At 36.6% G+C, this 18,793-nt stretch overlaps 1 protein-coding gene across 1 annotated transcript in view; it reads right to left on the reverse strand.

Annotated features, from left to right (window-relative positions):
- Positions 1 to 391: 391 nt before the first annotated feature.
- Positions 392 to 18,793, reverse strand: part of LOC122650057 (truncated transcription factor CAULIFLOWER A-like) — a 35,786-nt gene continuing 17,384 nt past the window's right edge. The window contains exons 2-8 of the mRNA XM_043843353.1: positions 2,527 to 2,605; positions 2,264 to 2,328; positions 2,073 to 2,172; positions 1,576 to 1,617; positions 892 to 933; positions 645 to 760; positions 392 to 526 (exon numbers count right to left, since the gene is read on the reverse strand). Coding sequence (XP_043699288.1) covers positions 409 to 526; positions 645 to 760; positions 892 to 933; positions 1,576 to 1,617; positions 2,073 to 2,172; positions 2,264 to 2,328; positions 2,527 to 2,605 — 562 coding nt within the window. The 3' untranslated portion in view covers positions 392 to 408. The remainder of the gene's footprint in view (positions 527 to 644; positions 761 to 891; positions 934 to 1,575; positions 1,618 to 2,072; positions 2,173 to 2,263; positions 2,329 to 2,526; positions 2,606 to 18,793) is intronic.

The raw sequence follows: 18,793 nt of genomic DNA on the forward strand, positions 1-18,793 counted from the left end.
CTTTATATACATATAAAGTACCATTCACTGAAAACAAAGAGTAAGAGTCTAGCTAGGGACCAAAGTTCGTCATAGACATTCTCCATATATCTTTCAGGCAGAGAGATATATATAAATCTGGGGCATAAATTCAGAAAGACTCAGAATGGAAATCCCCAGATACATCCAAACTTCCACTTTTGATTCAAAGTATATAATGACAGTAGAGATTCCACATAACTGATCGAGAATTAGATAGATAGATAGATAGATAGATATATTGAAGTGATATATATATCTAGCTATATAGCATTTCCACTTACTCTTACTTAGTAGTCTCATGATGAACGTGAACACGTTAATAGTAGTTGGTGATGGTTTGGAGAAGGGTACTCTGCTGCATCATATCTTCATCCTCTTCGATCTATTTTATTCATTGATTTCATCCGCGTGACGAAGCATCCAAGCCGGGATGTGAGTGTTGGTCGGACCTTGACCACGAGACCCTTCCTTCCCGCATCCTATTCCTCTCGCCTGGTAACTGCCACTGTATCATCACATACTATATATGCTCAGTTTAATTTCTAAATTAAACCACCTTTATGAATAGAGAGACAGAGAGAGAGAGAGAGAGAGAGAGAGAGAGAGAGAGAGCGAGTCAGTACCCAATGTTCAGGTAAGAAAGTGGCTGGGAAAGCAGGAATGGAGGTGAGTTTTGGTCTTCGTTCTGCTGCTCCAAATGACTTTGTTGGGCAGAAAGTGCTTCCTCCTGCTCCTTGAGCTGTTTCAAATCAATCAAACATATAAATGCCGGAATTTTTTTTTAATAGAATTTAGTATCAAATGTCAAATTAGTGGAAACGTAAAACTGGAATGGAATATCTCCCATGCAAATAACCAATCAGGTCACACCTTCTTCATAAGCTGGTTATTTTGCTCCTGTAACGCCTTCTCCTGTCACAGACCCATGCATGTATGTGAGATAATTTTAATGCTTTTAGAATAATTTGCAGTAACGGTTTTGGCTAACCTAGGGAATGTTTGGTATGAATTCTAGGTCGATTTCGCATTCTAGGGCAATAAAAATAATGAGAATGCAAAATCGACCTAGAATGCATACACAAAACACTACTACCCTAGTCTTCACTCACAACCTGACTGACTCCAACCCTCTAGTTGAATCCTGCCCGGATCATGGTTTTAGTAATCGATTTCGGATTGGTCTTTTTATCATTTTTTTAAAACCTTAATATTTCATGTGGATTATCCTCATTGGTCATATATAGCACCAGTCTGGATCGGTATCAGTATCAGCCAAGATTACTAAAACCTTGGACACGATAGGGGATAACGTAAACAAATTGAATGAAAAACAGTAATAAGATACAAAAAAATAGTAAAGATGGGCTATCAATACTTTAACACCCCAAATAGAACTAATATTTAATTTGGCCCAACAAATGAAATCTACACTTTTATGTCAAGAAGTGTTTTTTTTTTTTCTTCTTCTCCTCCTTAACCTAATTCTTTCATGATTATGATTTTCTTCTTTCTGATTTACTTGCTATTGACAGTTCAGTGCGTCAAAGGTCTTACCTTTTTCTGGAGCTCCGACATGGAATCATACATGAGCTGATTCTGCATTGAAAAAAAAAAAAGGAAATACTACTTAAAAAAAACTCCTGTAAATGCATATGCGCCTGTTTTTTTTTTTTTGCTCTAAAGATCACCAAAGAATGGATTAATAAGAAAAAGAGAATACAAGAATTTAAAGTCCAGCATACCCAGACAAATACAGAGAATAAGAGAAAGGGCAATAGACCCTAACCACACCAAAAGAAAGAGGGACTCCCTCAAACTAGCCAAACCTGAATCTTTCGCAACCTAATGCATATGCACCTGTTTAATATTCATTTGGTGAATGCAATACAATCTAAATTAAGTAGTAGTCAGGAGGGATTATCATTGAATCATAAAATCCTGAAATAAATTTCCATAAGATGGACTATTTCACTTACTTGATTCATCATAAAATTGAACAAACTTTCGCAGTTCTTACTTATCTAATAAATTAATCTGACAAGTAAATTTACCTTTCTTGTCCGAATATGTTTGAGAGCAGTATCAAGCTGTTGCTCTAAACTTTGGAGTTCTTTGATACTCAAAGACTCAAGATCTTGTCCCATGTAGTGCCTGCAATCGTAGTCAATTACATTAATTTGTTTGGTTTCCTCTCTCTCTTTCTATATATATGCACTTGTTTGTGTAGTACTGGATCACTTACCTTTGATTCTTCTGTAAAATCTCAATCTTAGCCATAAGTTTGGCCTGTTCTAAAGACAAGTTTCCCTACGAAATATAGTTGTGTACATCAGGAAATTAAAGAATTAAAACAGTACCACATCCATCATGTATGGACTAGATTAGTAAGTTAATTTTAGATTTGAGAACAAATTTTTCTCAAGAACAATTTGATTATTAGTGATATTGTCTAAAAAAAGTAATAATTAATTAAGGCATTTTTTAGGGTACAGATTCACGACATACCTGTGATTCAGGGTCAGATGCCACAAGCTGTCGCTCAGCATAAGAATATTGCTCGTATCTTTCAAGGATCCTTTCCATGCTGTCATAAGTTAAAATCTTAATTAGAATCTACCAAGAAATTCAAAACCAAAGAAACCTTTATGATTCACTGACAAAGGTTTAGTTTTGATGGTAAAATGAACTAAATGATGCTAAATGCATGTCCTGCACACACACACACACACACAGAATGATCATGTTTAGCTCCACACCAAATTTTAAAGAAATAGAGCCAGTAGTTTCTTGTAAAGCTTCAGACGATCTCATTTCCATCCCTGTTTGAAAAAATCTGGTCGTTTAAATACAATCTTCCTATATTTTGTATGGGAGAATGTTCTCTGTGTCGCAGCGCAGGCTGCGCCCAGGCACATGGGCCTGCCACTCAGAGGGGCAGGGTGGTCATTGCGCCCACCCCCATGTGCCTGGGCACAGACTGTGCTGCGGCACAGAGAACAGCATCCCATTTTGTATTTAGTCCCCTGTGAGATCATGCTAAACTTGGTCCGTAATTTGTCGATTATGTTTTCTTGAGTTATGGTGGATCACAAATTACAGCTCTACTGTTAGTGGAACTTGATCAATTTTATCAGGTCTCTTGTTGTCTGCAAGCCTTTTACCACTTCATGTTACTACCACTTAGCTGCTTGAATCTGATTGTCTGTATACAAACCACAAAAAAACTTGATTTCCTTTTATAATGCTTGTTGGCATTTGATGACATTCTTGGCCTCCAGGTTTTGGTCTCAATCTCCTACCTTCTCTGTTTTGATGTGGATTTTTTCTTCGGATTGGCTAATGCTATTACTTCATCCTTACTTGGACACTACTAGTTCAAATATTATTGCTCACCACTTACTATGATCATTTTACCTCATAATATTGTTTGTTGCTTTTGGGATTTCTTCTCTGCAAAAATGGAGAAATAGAAATTTATTTCAACTTTCTAGATGAATTGTACATAGACATTCTCAATATTCTCGACAAACACATTACTTTTTCTAACAGTTAAAAATAGACTCTTCAATGGCAGTATATATTTGATTCCTTGGGGTGGATGTTGTGGAACTGGGATTAGGTTGTGCAGGTTTTTCCTTTATCATCCTCTCTCCAATGTACAAACCCCTAGACACTCTCAAGCCCTAAAGCTTAAGTTTGACAATTGTAGCTTGGGAGACATGCTTTTGGCAACAATTCTTGGGGCTCTTAGAGATCATGTTGGATCTATTGTTCTAAAAAATTTGGGCCCTATTGGAAACTAGACTATAACCAAGCTTAAGTTGCCATCCATGTTGAGGTTGTCCTTCATCAGTCGATATTAATTTACTGGCCCATTTAAAAGTGGAGGGAGATTCAACACCAGTTATTGCATTGCTATCATCAATTTACTGGTCCATTTAATAGTATGCTTCTCTTAGAGAACCTCTACCTCTCATAATGGAAGATGATGTGGCATCTACTTTTGACGAGTCCCTTGCTTCAACAAGTCTTCTTAGACAACTCAATTTTTGTTTTTTCCAAGAGTCTCTCCTTGCTGTCTAAAAGAATCTTATTATGGAAGGATGATTTTAGCCTAGCTTTGGAAGAAGAAATTTATGTTGTCTTCTCTACCAAGTCCTTTTGTAATTGATCCATGTCATCACTTGACCATTGAACTTGATACATTTGCTTTAGATTGTATAATCAACATAAGGACTTATAGGGGAGGGTAGCTAAGTCATTTTTGCAACTTTTGTTAGGCCTATAAATAGTGGCCAATTCTCATGTACTAGCAGTGAATTTTGATCAATCAAATTGTGATTCTCCAATTGTGAGTTTCCTTTGAATCTAGACGAGTTCTCCTTGAAACCTTGAAAAAGTTTCATTCCATTCTATAAGAGTTGGAACTTTCTACTTCACTTGCATCCTAGAAGAGCTGCAAGACCTTGTTGGAACTGCAATCATCCAAGAAGAATTGCATTTCAGTCTCATATCTATCCATATTCATCTCTTTGCAATTTCAGAATCTTTCCAATGCATATGCCTCTACTTCAAGCAATTTTTTTGGAGATTCTACACTGGTTTTCAGAAGGAATGTTTGTCAGCAAAGTTGTAGATCCATCAGTCCTCGAACTTTTGGCTATGGAATCACCCCAATCCAATATATATTCAGTAAGTTATCCTCATTTTACTGAGGTCACGCATTTCTGGAAATTTCTATATCCCGAAATGTGCATTTTTTTAAGCTTGTTTTATCTTCTCCCGAACCGGGTTTGGCAAACTCCTTTTTTTTGGGGGGAAGGGTGGGGGGTTGCATCAGATGCAGCAACAAGAGATCACGATTTGAGTTGTACCTTTCAGTTGTATAAGGCATATACATCCTTTTTTTTTTTTGCTACAGGTCAGCAAGATATAAATTAAAGGAGGAAAAATATAAAAAAGTTTAACGACCAGATACAATGAAATGCATATACATCCTATACCACCTATAATGTTGTTAATGACCATCCCTTCTATTTTTTTCTGTAGGAATCCTCTTCGGCTCTAACCTCACGTACATGTATCTCAAGGCACCCACTATCAAAGTCTCTTTTGAGCTATCTTTCTAAGGATGTTTTCTCCTAATGCCTCTCTTTTGGTTTTGTTGTAGATCACAAGTCCATATGTACCCGCAGGAACAAGCCCCAAAACCAGCCCAACAAGGTTGTGGGAGTCGACTATAGAGGCAGCTTGGTCTGATGATGTGGCAAGTTTTTGTTGGTTCGATGGAGCATCACCTAAGTAAGGTTGTAAATGCATAACCTAAAATCCGAATTCTATCCGCATCCATATCCGTTTAGGGACTGCTGTATTCGTTCAGAGATATCCAGAAAAAAATTCAAAACTCTGATAAAAAATCTGTCCGAAAAAAAAATCCGAATACTTAATAATAAAAAAATTAAGTAAATAATGACCTTGAGAGCTTTTGAAGATTCAACAGATTCTAAAATATGAGGAAAATAGAATCATGATCTAAGAGATATGGATTGACAGTGAATTCTATCCGCAAGTGGAGGAAGGTCCGGGTTACACAAGGCAAAGATGTAAATGGATGGTCGAACATCCGAATTCGATCCGCATCCAAATCCATCCAAATTCGTTTAGACGTATCCGTATTTGGCCAAGGAATATCCGGATCCGAGTAGAATCCGATCTGTTTAAATGCCTACACCTAAGGCAGCCTAGCTCAGAGAGAAGCATGAAGAAGAGAAGGGACCAAGACAAAAATTAAAATTAAAATTAAAATTAAAAAAAAATATATTATATATATATATATATATATATATAACGCATTACTATTCACGTGAACAATACCCGAGTTATTGTTCACGTGGTACTATTCACGTGAACAGTGTTGTGGGTCCATAAGCCTTGTATGGAAAAAGAAATCCAAGCAAATATTTGAGATTCTACGGGCCCCACTGAAGATAGCAAGATAAGGCAGATTTTAGTGTTGATTTAGTTTTTTTTTTTTGGTAGAAAATCAATTTATTGATAGGAACGGAAAACACTCCCGTGGTCTAGAACAAGTTCAACAGCTACATAGGGATCAGAATTGGGCCAAACTGTCCTTTCCGTAATGGACTGTGCCCTCCTGGCAAGGGAGTCCGCAATACCATTCGCGGCATTTGAAATATAAACAAAGTTACATTCATCTAGATAAGTGGATAAGTGACGAATATCCTCCACAATTGGTTGAACAGATAACGGAGGAAGGACAATAGCAGATTTCAGAAAAGAAATCAAACCCTAGTTATCACTCTCAACCAACACCTTCAAGGTTCCTTAGTGTTGATTTAGTTAGTTACTATTTACTTAAGTTTATATTTTTGTTTACTTTCTAATTTATTTTAGTTTACTTAGTTAAGTCTTACTTAGTCAAGCCTTAGATTACTTGGTGTACAAGGTTCAATATTCTTTTGTAAGAGGCTTATAGAAATTTTCATTTTTGTTACTTTCTAATTTTCAACTTTCTATTTTGTGAAGCTTAGGCCAAACTATAAATAGGTCCCATCAGTTGTACTTGAATCAGAATTGAATAATATAATTAGTGAATGAAGTTTTGAGGCATTCTTGCACTCGATTATGGGATTAAAACTCCTGTTCAACAAATGGGATAGCTACGGGTGAGAGACCTAGGCTGAGAAAGCCATTCCCCTACTAGCTTCTTCTTCTATCTTCTCTTCTCTATATCCTCTTATTCTTCCTATAATTTTCTATATTCTTCTTTCATATGTAAATAGAAAAAAAGAAGCAATAAAAGTTTCAGTTATTCAATTTGTTAATCTTTATTGTGTTGATATTGACTGTAATTGATCTCTCGTTGGTTTCCCTGGTTCGAGGTCGACTTCTGCATTAGGTTCCCTTTGAAATAGTTTTCTTCCCTAGGCGTCTCATGACTCTCATCTCCAATGTATCCTTCTCCAACGGCTCCTCTCCTCCAACTTTTCACTCTCTCTCCCTCCTCCCTTATATATTCGTAATTTAGGAAAATGAGTTAATGATTGAATTGTAGTTCTTATCTTTGGGCGTGCTATTGTAAGTTCCATTGTGAGTTTGAAGTCCTCTAATGGTGAGGAAACCCAACGTTTGGGTAAGTGAATCCCTAGGAGACCTCAGATTAAGTGGTTCTTTTTTACCCTTATTATCTTGTACTTGGTTCCTCATTTTGTAATAGTATTCTCTCAATTTTTTACCTCATTTGGCAATTTCACTTTGAGCGGCATCATACAAGAGATTACCAATCAAGCTTCTATACATGGAAGTATTTGCTTTCTTTTCACCATCGTCTTTCCTCAAATTTTCACCTACTACAAGAGGTGTGGTCATGACATTTTTTGAGGATTACATAACTTTTTTTGAGGAATAAGAAGGCTTCCTATTATGAGAGGGAAAACTTCCTCCAAAAGTGATGCAATAAGAAGGCTTCTGATAAGGATGTCTTGTTGACGCCAGACAGCAGCAGCCACGGGATCGGAGGGACAAGGTAGAGATCCATCAAGGTAGCCAAATGCATTTTAATGACACTCAAGTAATTGAAAAAAATCCATTGATCTTTGGATGCAAAGTTTAACTATATTGTTTTAGCTATTGAAGAATCAAAAGATCTAGTTTCTATGATTATTGTTCAACTCATGAGATCATTACAAGCCCATGAAGAAAATCTCAATGGGAAGAAACAAGAGCTACTGGAGCGAGCGTTTCAAATCAAACTCGATTTGAAAGAAAGAAAAGAAAGGCATCGCAATGAAAGTAGCCAAAGGGGACAAACGTGGCAATTTTCAAGTAACATGTGAAAAAGGTAGGAATAGTTCATACAATAATGAAGAAATACGGGATCCAGATCTTCTACGGCACGGGCTGCCGGTCCTGCCGTGCTGCACAGACACAAGGTGGTGTTCATTGACCGCCTTACCCCTGCCCGAACGTCTTGCCCAAGCAGGAGTAAGGCGGCCATTGCGTGCAGCCCTGTGTTTGCGCAGCACAGGTAGGACAGGGCAGCGCACTGTAGAAGATCTGTGTTGAGAAATACATCAAAATTTCCATCGTACAGGTCGTGGAAGAGGAAATTACTCAAGCCAAAATGCTAGAATTTTGACTAATATTCTTCAGAATGTAGAAATGCTAGTAAGTTTCAACCAAAAAAAAAAAAAGAAATGCTAGTAACAATTTTGAAGAGAAATCTAACAATGTTCAAAGGAAAGAAGATGAAAATCTGACCTAGTTGTTGGTGTACAAACGAGATGAAATAAAGAAGACAATACATGATAAACTCCGGGGGCAAGCAATCACATGTGTGGAAACAAGAGCATGTTTGTGGAGCTTGATGAATCGGTCAGTGATAATGTTCCTTTTGGAGATGTTTCCAAAATTCTTGTCAAAAGGAAAAGGTAAAATCTTGATTTGTTTAAGAAATGGAAGGCATCAATTTATTTGTGATGCCTATTATGTGCCCAACCTGAACAATAAGGTATGCATTCTTGGAATGCATTTAAAGATTGATTGCGCATTCTCGAACGATAAAAATACTGATTTTGCATTCTCAGACGATAAATCAGTGCTTTTATCATCTGAGAATGCAAAACCGACAATTGAATGCATTCCAAGAATGCATACCAAACACAGCCTTAGTTTGGGACAACTTAAAAAAAAAAAAAGGCTATGATATCCACATGAAAGATCGTAGTCTTTTTATAAAAAAATCAAAGGAGTAATTTAATTTTAAAAGTGAAAAGTTTATTTTCAGTGGCTATGATTCATGTTCCAAAGGTTAATTATAAGCTAGATAATCCAAGTAATGGTAAAATCATCATAAGTAGAGAGATGTTGACTTTGATGAAAAAACAACATGGAATTGGAAGACTAAGTCACTACCATCACCTATCATTAGTCACTCATTGTTACTTTTCACCTTCATCAGAGGAGAGCTAGCAAATCTTCCGAAAGGAAAACAGGCTAGAGATGGTTGGATACAATGATAGCGAGTGATGACGATTTTATTGGAGATTCATTCAGATGATTAAAAAAAATTAGGGTTAAATACACATATCCCCTAAAATGTACTCAATATTCCTCATGCACCCGTAGGGTTCTGACAATTTCACACGCACCTCTTGAAAATTCCACATACACTCTCTACTTTTCAATCTAAAGCCATTTAAGTCCACCCCGTTAATTTTAGGTGTTAAATGCTAATGGATTTGAAATTGAAGAATATAATGTACAGTTATACCCTTGTTAGGGCATAATTACCAAAATGCCTTCATCTTCCCCAAAATCCATTTTCCATTTTTGAAACTTCTCTCAAAACTCATATACCTAAATACCCTTAGATAGAGACTTACCGGCGGCCACTGCAATCGATTAAAAATGGAGAAGAAGAAGAGGGCAGGGGTTAGGGTTAAACCCTTAGATGGAGTGGATTTGCAAGTCTGGGGAAGATGAGTTGCATGTTAAACCAATTGGGAAAGATAAGGGTTGGGCAAAAAGGTCATTTCAAATTACAGGGGTGGTTAGAAGAAAGGATAGTTTGGCCAATAAAAAAAAATTTAATGTCTAATGCCTAAAATTAACGATGTGGACTTAAATAGCTTTAGGTTGAAAAGTATGAGATGTACGTAGAATTTTCAAAGGGTGCATGTGGAATTATCAGAACCTTAAGGGTGCATGAAGAATATTGAGTACATTTTAGGGGGTATGTGCATTTAACCCAAAAAAAAAAGAAGCACAATAGGGTCTTCATGGGAGATGCATCATTCTCATGGGCTTCTAAGAGGCATGGTGACACTTTCCACATGTGAAGCCGAGTATATAGCTACCACTTCATGTGTTTGTCGTGCAATTTGGCTTAGAAGCTAGCTTATTAGAGAAACTCCAAATGCCACAACAAGAAGCAACGGAACTCTTTGTGGACAATAAATCAGCAATTGAATTGGCGAATGGTCCAGGATTTCATGATCCTAGCAACCATATTGACACAAGGTATCACTACTTTATAAGAGAATCATCCTCAAAGAAGAAGTGCAATTAAAGTATGTGAGGACCCAAGATTAAATAGTTTAAGTTCTTGGAGTTATAAGAATTAAAGTAGGGGATGTTGAAATTGTAAACTTGAATTTTGGGTCAAAGTGCAATTTCTAAAAACTATTACATTTAGTTTGTAATTTATAAACCATTGTAATTTTCTAGAAAAGTTGTAAAGAATTCCAACATCTCGGAGAGTCCAGTACAAATGTGAAAAAATATCTTGAAACAATGTGTAGAAAATATCAAAGGATAGTATAGAAATATCTTCGACAGGAGTGTAGAATATCTTAGAAATATCTTCGAATGATGTAGAAATATCTCATAGTTAGAAGTTTCATTGGAGTCCTATAAAAAAGGGGTCTCCTCTAGCTATTTTGTGCAAGCCAAGTTTAAATTCAAGTTAGTGAATTGATTTGAGTGTTTCTCTACATCTCACCTTTTCCACTTCACATTCTTTCTAACTCTCCTCTTCATCCACTATTGCATAAATTTACTTCTTTATTTGTCAATTATGTTTCATAGCACTAAAATAACAAGTAGAGTAGGCAATATTAATAAGCGTTCGACCTTTACTGCCAATCAAGGGTGTAAATCCATAACACCAAATTGAGTGTTTATTTATTTATAACAATATGAAGATTTAAATATGTTTGTTAAACCTAAAACAAGCTTCCCCTAAAGTTTCAGAGCCAACTATGATCATTTGTCAACCAAAACATCAAACCAAACAAAAAAACACTATTTCGCTCAGATTTTGGTTGTCTCAACTTGATGAAGACACCAAAATGAGACGAAATTTTGAACTATGCTCTTATGTCATGCGCTCTACCTAGCAGAACATCTTGCTACTCAAAAGACTACATATTGCTCCCATGCCATAGCAGTAATTGCAGAATACTTCTCTCTCTCTCCCTCTCCATATTGCACTGGATTCCTGTGGGATGTTTGGTTGGGTAGGTCTGATCATCTGAGATGGTTGTGATGGTCAGATGTTCCAATTGTGTGGGAAGTTGTGGTCTTGATGGTAATAGGTCGATCTGTCTGCTAGAAATGTACAAAACATTTGGAATATTTAGCTCAATTTCTAAGACCATTCAACTTGGTGACATCACTTGCTTCATGTCCAGTTCTCTTTTTATTTAATAGAATCTCATGTTAATTAATAGACGTTGGTTATTGCTAATTGGGAAATTCAAAGACTTATTTGAAATTCATGTACTTTTGGGATTTATGAGTAATTTATTGTTAATGATGATTTGGGAATGGTTTGTGCTCTTTAAAAATTTAATTGGAATTCCATAGTAATTTTGTTGTGTTAATTATAATTTTTGATTGACTAAGGAGTTAATTTGAAATTATGAATGATTTAAGATTAATTAAAGGATAACTTAGATAATTATAGTGCATTAATTAAGGATTTATTGTGATGTTCTTTGGTTGAACCGGGTTGACTGTTTCGGTTGGGTTGGTCAACCCAAGTGGTTTTGGTTCAGTCCACTAAGGTTTGATTTAGGCATTCAACTAGACCACTATTGGTGCTAGTAGTTAGTGGAGGTTGGTGGAAGTGAATGATGAGTAGGCCCACCAAAGAGACTTAGGGCATGGCTGTTACCTAGAGTGGCAAATGTACATAAAGAGGAGAGACACACTTGGCTAAGCAAAGGGGAATGGAGGAGCATGGCTTGGCTTAGGTGGACCAAGTGGTTCAGCATTCTTGTGTGGAAGACTTGTGTGTTGTTTAATGAAACACTTGTAATTTTGGAGGCATGGTTGGATATGTGTCTTCGAATTGCAAAATGAAATAACGAAAGAAAGAATAGAGAAGGAAACAGCCCACGATTTTGGGTGTGTTGTTCTTTTATTGCTACAGAAACTTGAAGAATGAAGAGAGAAAGAATGGAGAGGAAAGGAAGGGAAAAATCAGAGAAGAGAAAGAATGAGGGAAATAAAAGAGTGAGAGATCTGAGTTGCTGAAATTTGCAGAGAAAAGAAAGGAAGAAGAAAGTGAAATCAGAAAAGAAAAGAGAATTTGGAGAAAAAAAATGAAGAAAGGGAACCAAGAAGAAAAAAGGAGGAGAAGAGAAAGAGGTAGGTTCATGTTTTCTTTAGTTTTAATTTTTATTTTGCTGTATTATTTATGTGAAAATAGAAGAAGGGGATGTGTGTGAGAGAGAGAGAAAGAGAGAGATGGTTTGGTTTGGGCATTCTTGACCCAGTTTATGTTCCATTTAAAACATAATTTTAAGTAATTTTGGTGAGTTAAAAACCTATGTTAGAAGGTGATTTTGAATTTTATTTTAGCATGGTTTCTCACTGTTATGCTTAGCTTTAACTTTTACTGTTTGAAAGCAAACGGAAATGGGGAAATAGGAATTCTGTTATAAACTTTAGGGCTGTGCACAATACGTGTCCAGAATTTCTGTACTACATATTTGGACTCTGGACTGATATTGGGTATGTTAACTTAAATGGCTATGGAATGATGTGAAGTATGAGAAAGAACTTTGGAGTGAGGTAATAGGACAATGGATCGATATAAGATGAGAGAATTTTGGATTAAACACATATGGAGGGACTGTTGAGGTAAGTAGGATATGGCATGATTACTCTATTCTATAATCACATACGTTTTCTTGTAATGTTGGATGGTGTTATGTTTAAATGACTAAGTTTACTTGCTACTTTTATAAACGATGTTTCAAGAATGTTTTAAAGCATGTTTTATGATTCTTATCTTAATGTTGGCCAATGGTTTATGAATGAAAAGAAAATGGTTATGGAAATGGACTGTTATATACTTTGATGAACTGTTTTGTCTATAATGAATTGAAGTGGACTACTTTATGCTCTATTGGACTGTTATCTATTTTGAAGTGAGACTGTTTTACACTTAAATGAACTGTTTTATCTTCAATGAACTTAAATGGACTTCAATGAACTTAAATGGACTTCAATAGACCTAAATGGACTGTCTTGTTTAGTAATGGACACAGATGAATGGAAATGAAATGGAAGGTTAACCTAGATTGAACTACAACCCTAGCCAACAAGGGCTTATATGTGACTTTTCCCTCCTCTTGAGGATGCCCTGTATGACCAGTGGGAGGGCTTGGTTCCTTCGGGGATGAGACACGACTCCCCATGTTCACCAATAGGGCGGCTTGGTTCCTTCAGGGACAAGACGCAATTGCCCGCCTTTGCCAGCAAATGTCTTGTTTGATGATGGGACACGACTGTTCCTTCCCAAAGGTTAGAAGATGCATTGTACCCAGTGCGATGGCTAGTTTGATGACAAGTATGACCACGGGTGACAACGTGGATTGGGTGGGTGGCTAGCTGGTCAAAATGATGCAATGGCCTCACACTTTTTGTGTACATGTTAGTAGTTCAATCCTATGATGGATTCTGATGTGGTGCGAATTGGGGAAAGAGAGACACTGCAAAGTGTCTTTTTTAGATATATGGGGTCAATCATAAATAAAAAAGGTGACATAGAGAATGTTGTTTCACAGAGTATTAAAGTGGGATGGATGAAGTGGAGAGGTGCATCCGAAGTGCTGTGTGACCAACATATTCCTTTAAAGCTTAAAGGAAATTTCTATACGACTATTGTACGATCGACTATGATGTATGGGGCAGAATGTTGGCCAGTTAAAAAGTGTCATATTGAGAAGCTATGTGTAGCAGAGATGAGGATGTTAAGATGGATGTGTGGAAAAACTAGAGAGGACAAAGTAAGGAATGAGCATATTAGAGCTGACTTGAGAGTTGTCCGGATCAATTACAAGCTCCAAAAGAGTCGTTTGAGGTGGTATGGTCATGTTCAACGGAGGCATAGGGACGCCCCAGTAAGGAGGAGTGATATGATCCAGATTGAAGGAGCTAAAAGAGCTAGGGGCAAGCCTAAAATGACCATAGGAGAAGTTGTGAGGAAGGACATACATAGTTTAGGACTTGTACCAAGTATGACCTCCAGTAGAGTCTATTGGAGGGCAAGGATTCATGTAGCAGACGACTTACTGGGCTGTGCCTCTTTCCCCCTTTTTTTGTTTAGACCTCAGTTTTTTCTACTTTGTTTGATTGGATCCATGTAAGCCGACCCCATTAAGTTGGGATAAGACTGAGTTTGTTGTTTTGTTATTGTTAGTAGTCCAATCCTAAAGAACAAGACCGAATAATGATCAGAATTTTTCACCCACAAATGATAAGTGAAGCGTGTTTGGACTCGAAGGAGATTCGGCTTTTGATGGCTATGTAGCAATTCTTTTGACATCTATCATTTGGGATGATTGTATCATTTTGTTTATATGTCAGTGTATATTTTTGGAATCTGATATAAGAATCTTGATTAACAGATCTATTTAACTTTTGGGATTTAGAGTAGTAATGGATATCAAGACCATGATATGTTGTTTTACCAAATGATGCTTTTAGTTAGTTAAGTTTTGAGGCTCTAATCTCAAGGTCTGTATTAGTAGCACCAGTACTTGTTTGAGGTTGGGATATTTTATGAATTCTAAAATGTTTATTAATATTGTTCCGTTTTGAAATCAATGATATGGGTTTATGGAATAAGATTAAGAACGTTGGGGGCCTGCTCCTTGCATCTTTGGTTTGAGAACAGTCACAAATGAGTGATCCCTGGAAAAGGAAAACTTAAATTGGTAGATTACTACAAAACAAAGCAGGGCAAGAGGTACTTGTGAACATTTCTTTTGATTTTCAGTTTCAAACCCTAAACGATTTGGAGAAGATGAGGGCAATTGGATCACTTTAGTCTTTAATTTTAGTAGATTTTTGTCACAAGGGTATTTTGGTCATTAGATTCCCTGAAACTAACCTTTAACGTCCCAGACTAATGGATTGGACCAAAGTATTATACTATTTTGAAAGTAGAGGGAAATTTGCAATTAGAAAAATTGTAAGGAGGCATTTGGACAAATAGACATTTTCAGGGGTGCATTTGTCAAAAATTCATTTTTTTTTTTTAAAAGGAGGGAGAGTACTCAACTCTCATAAATGGTTCTGTTGTGGTCCATAGGTAATAGTTTTTCAATATCTGCATGATGATCACAAACAAATATGATTCCACTTTTCTCTCCTTCTAAAGGCTTTTTTAAAATTAAGATCCTCTAGTGGTCACTAGTAGCACCAATATTTCTGTGAAGACTGAAGAGTGTTATTTAGTAGCAGAGAAAAAGAATAGAAAAAAAAAAAAAAAGACAGACCAGGAAAGGGACAGTCGACGGACTGCGCATTTCTTGCATTTTTCAAGCTACCCTTAATATAACGGTTGGTATTTTCATTTTCCTCTTCTAGTTGATGGGTTTGTTTGCAAATTGAGGTTATGCAATTTGGGTGGATTGCGTTCCTTTCTCCTCTCGTCCGGATAATTATCCTACCCCCATCACTATCATTAGAAATTTCTTATCCAAACTCCAGATTGGGTCTTCTGTCCTGCAGTGAGGACTCGAGAGTCAGCTGTTTAACTTACTGCTCTCTTGAGGGACTTTCTCAGGCTTGATGGTGGCTTACCGGAGAAGAGGTACTGAAGGGAGATGGGGGTTCTGTTAGGGTTCAAGAGTAGAAACAAGGGAAGAAGAAGAAGAAGAAGAGGACAAGGGAAAATTATCATTTCATTCCAAAACTAACAGAGTTAGTACTTAGGGGTAGGGAAGTAATTTTAAAATTCTAAGGGTGTAGATCTAATTATTTGAAATCTCAGGGGTGATAGGCATAATTTTTCTTAAATTATTATATTACTTATTATCTTTATATATAATATATTATATAACAAATGTGTGTTATGTTTAAAGTTTACGATATAATTTATAACAACATGTATTTTACAATATAACTTTTAACGGGGTTGGACTGGGCCAGGCCAGACTTAGCCTGACGCCTTAACCATGGCCCTGCCTGATCCTGATTTAAAGTCAGAAATTTTCAACCCTAACCTACTCTTAAAAACATGATATCTCAGCTCAAACTTTTTTACTCTGGTCTTGTTTCAGTCGTTTGAAAATTAGGGTTGGACACTGTATGTAAGCAGGTTGTTGACTCTTTGTAGACATTGATTTAAATTACGAGTAAAAAGTGCCAGTTTTCCAATGGGGGTAGTACTTGGACTTTCCATAAGTTCTTGTACTAAAAAGAGTCTCGGGTTTCTGTATCTATCTTTTTGTTCTGCTTTGATAACACAAAAAGGAACAGATTCGTACAAAGGATTGTTTGTACGAAAGATTGTAAAAGAAAGCAAAAAGTGTAATGAATACTTCTACAAAGTAATCATAATGGATTAAAAAATATCTGACAGGGAAACGTTGGAGAAACGGAGAAAGGTCTACTAGGTGAACAGAAAAAAATAAATAAATAAAAATTGGACTGAAGCCGATACCATACAGGTTTTGTTTTGTACAAATATGTGGTATTGAAGTTAGATATTCTTAAGATTTTTCGGCATTTCAGATTAATTGTGAGTGACGGATTTGACAAATTCCACTCCATTATCATAGATCGTATATATCCATACAAGATCAATGATAATATTATTTGTTCAAGTTGATGATGAGCACGGAGGGCACAAGTTAGGTAAATAGGATGGTGGTGAAAAGTTCAAGTTCCTCCATTGAACGCTTCGATGGCCATAATGCTTTCACCTTATGGTAACAACATGTGTATAATATTCTTACATGGGAGGGGATAGTCAAGGCTCTCAAGAAGAAATCAAAAAAATCGAAGATCGAAGAGGAAGTCAGGGCAAATAGTATGATTCAGTTGTATCTTGCAGATAACATTCTTCGTGAGGTCAACGGGTTGGCAGATCCAGAGGAAGTCAGGGCAAAGCTAGAGAGCAAGTATAAGTTCAGATCGTTGACAAATCACTTGCTTTTTAAGAAACAATTATATGGCCTTCAGTGTTAGAGGGAGTGAAGTTTGAGGAGAACTTGAATGAGCTAAATAGGATATTGACAGAGTTGTCGACTCTTGATATGGAGATCGCAGAGGAGGACAAGACACTTCTCCTATTGGCATCACTACCTCCTTCATTTGATCACATTGTGATTACACTACTGTTTGATAAGGATACTCTCAAACTTGACGAGGTTATTGTTGCTTTGCTGATGAATGAGACATGATAGAAAAATAACGGCGAGGGAACGTCAAAGGAGGGTAATGCCTTGGTTACAGGTGCTGGTCAGGGTAAAGGCAGATAAAATGAGAGACTAGAGGAATTCAACAAGTACAAAGGTTGCTCAAAGTCTAAAGGTTGCAAAATAATATGCTATTATTGCATGGAGGAGGGTCATATATAGAAGAATTATCCAAGGCGTAAGGAGGACAACAAAGAGAAGGGGGAGGAGAAGAAAGGTAAATCATCCACTATTGGTATTGTGGAAGGGTCTTAGAGTGATAATGGAGATATCGTTCTCACTACATCATCAGGTATGGATACTTTAGATTGGATTTTAGATTCTGGTTGTTCATTTTATATGTGTTTAGTCAGAGATCAATTTGCTACATATCATTCCATCAAATTTTTTTTTTTTTTTTTGCTACATATCATGCATGTGAGACTGGTACTGTCAAAATGGCAAATAATGCGAAAATAAAGGTTGCCAGGATTGGGATTATACAGATTCACATGTTTGATGGGGTTATGCAAACTTTAACTAGGGTGAGGAAAGTTTGATACCAAATTAGATGACGACATGTTTCTAGGATATTCCACCACAAGCTGAGCATATAGACTGTTTAACAAAAGAACTCTAGTAGTAGAAGAATTGATGAATGTAAAATTTGATGAATCATTACCCAATGATAGAGATAAACCCTTAGTGGATGATGACGATGAGGTTATCGAAGAAATCAAGAAAAGGGTAGAAGATATTTCCCTAGAGGAACCCGAAGAATAAGCTAAGGATCTACGCAAAGAAATCAGACCTTGGAAAAGTCGCCCACTTGAACAAGTCATAGGAGATCTAGATAAGGGAGTACAAACTAGATCCAAAGTTCAAAACTTATGTAGCAATGTAGCCTTTATATCAAAGATTCAACCTATAGATATTAAGGAATGCAGCAATGGATTAGCTTGCAACCCTTTCTTCTATCTATCTCTTAGAAGATCTCCCATTGCTTCAGTGAAGCCAACCCTATAACAGATTTCCTAGCTAAGCGAACAGTGGTGTGTCTTCTACTTGGGTGTCGGATTTCCTTTCCTCGGCCTGGAGCCTTTTGTTTGATGATGCTATGGGTAGGCCTAGATTCAGATTTGACTAGTGTGGTTTTGTGTTCTTTTTTGGGTATCGACTTTTGGCCTTAGCTTGGTTCTGTGTTCTATTTTCGCTGTCGATTTTTGGTCTTAGCGTGGTGTTTCTGTATCTGTTTGGGTATGCCTGGACGTTAAATTCTTGTATTCTTTTTTCCCTTTTTTATTATATTCTTGCTGATCCTTAGCAAAAAATATTAAAAAATACACTATTAATACTAATACATTGGAGAATTGGATTGTAACCATGCAAGAAGAGCTACACCAATTTGAGAGAAACAATGTATATGAATTAGTTCCAAAGCCCAAGGATCATACTGTAATTGGAACCAAGTGGGTGTAAAAGAACAAGTTAGATGAAGATGGTAACATAACTAGAAACAAAGCGAGATTAGTTGCCAAAGGATATTGATGAGC

The sequence above is a fragment of the Telopea speciosissima genome, chromosome 2 (assembly GCF_018873765.1).
Source record: "Telopea speciosissima isolate NSW1024214 ecotype Mountain lineage chromosome 2, Tspe_v1, whole genome shotgun sequence".
In the NCBI taxonomy this organism is placed as follows: domain Eukaryota; kingdom Viridiplantae; phylum Streptophyta; class Magnoliopsida; order Proteales; family Proteaceae; genus Telopea; species Telopea speciosissima.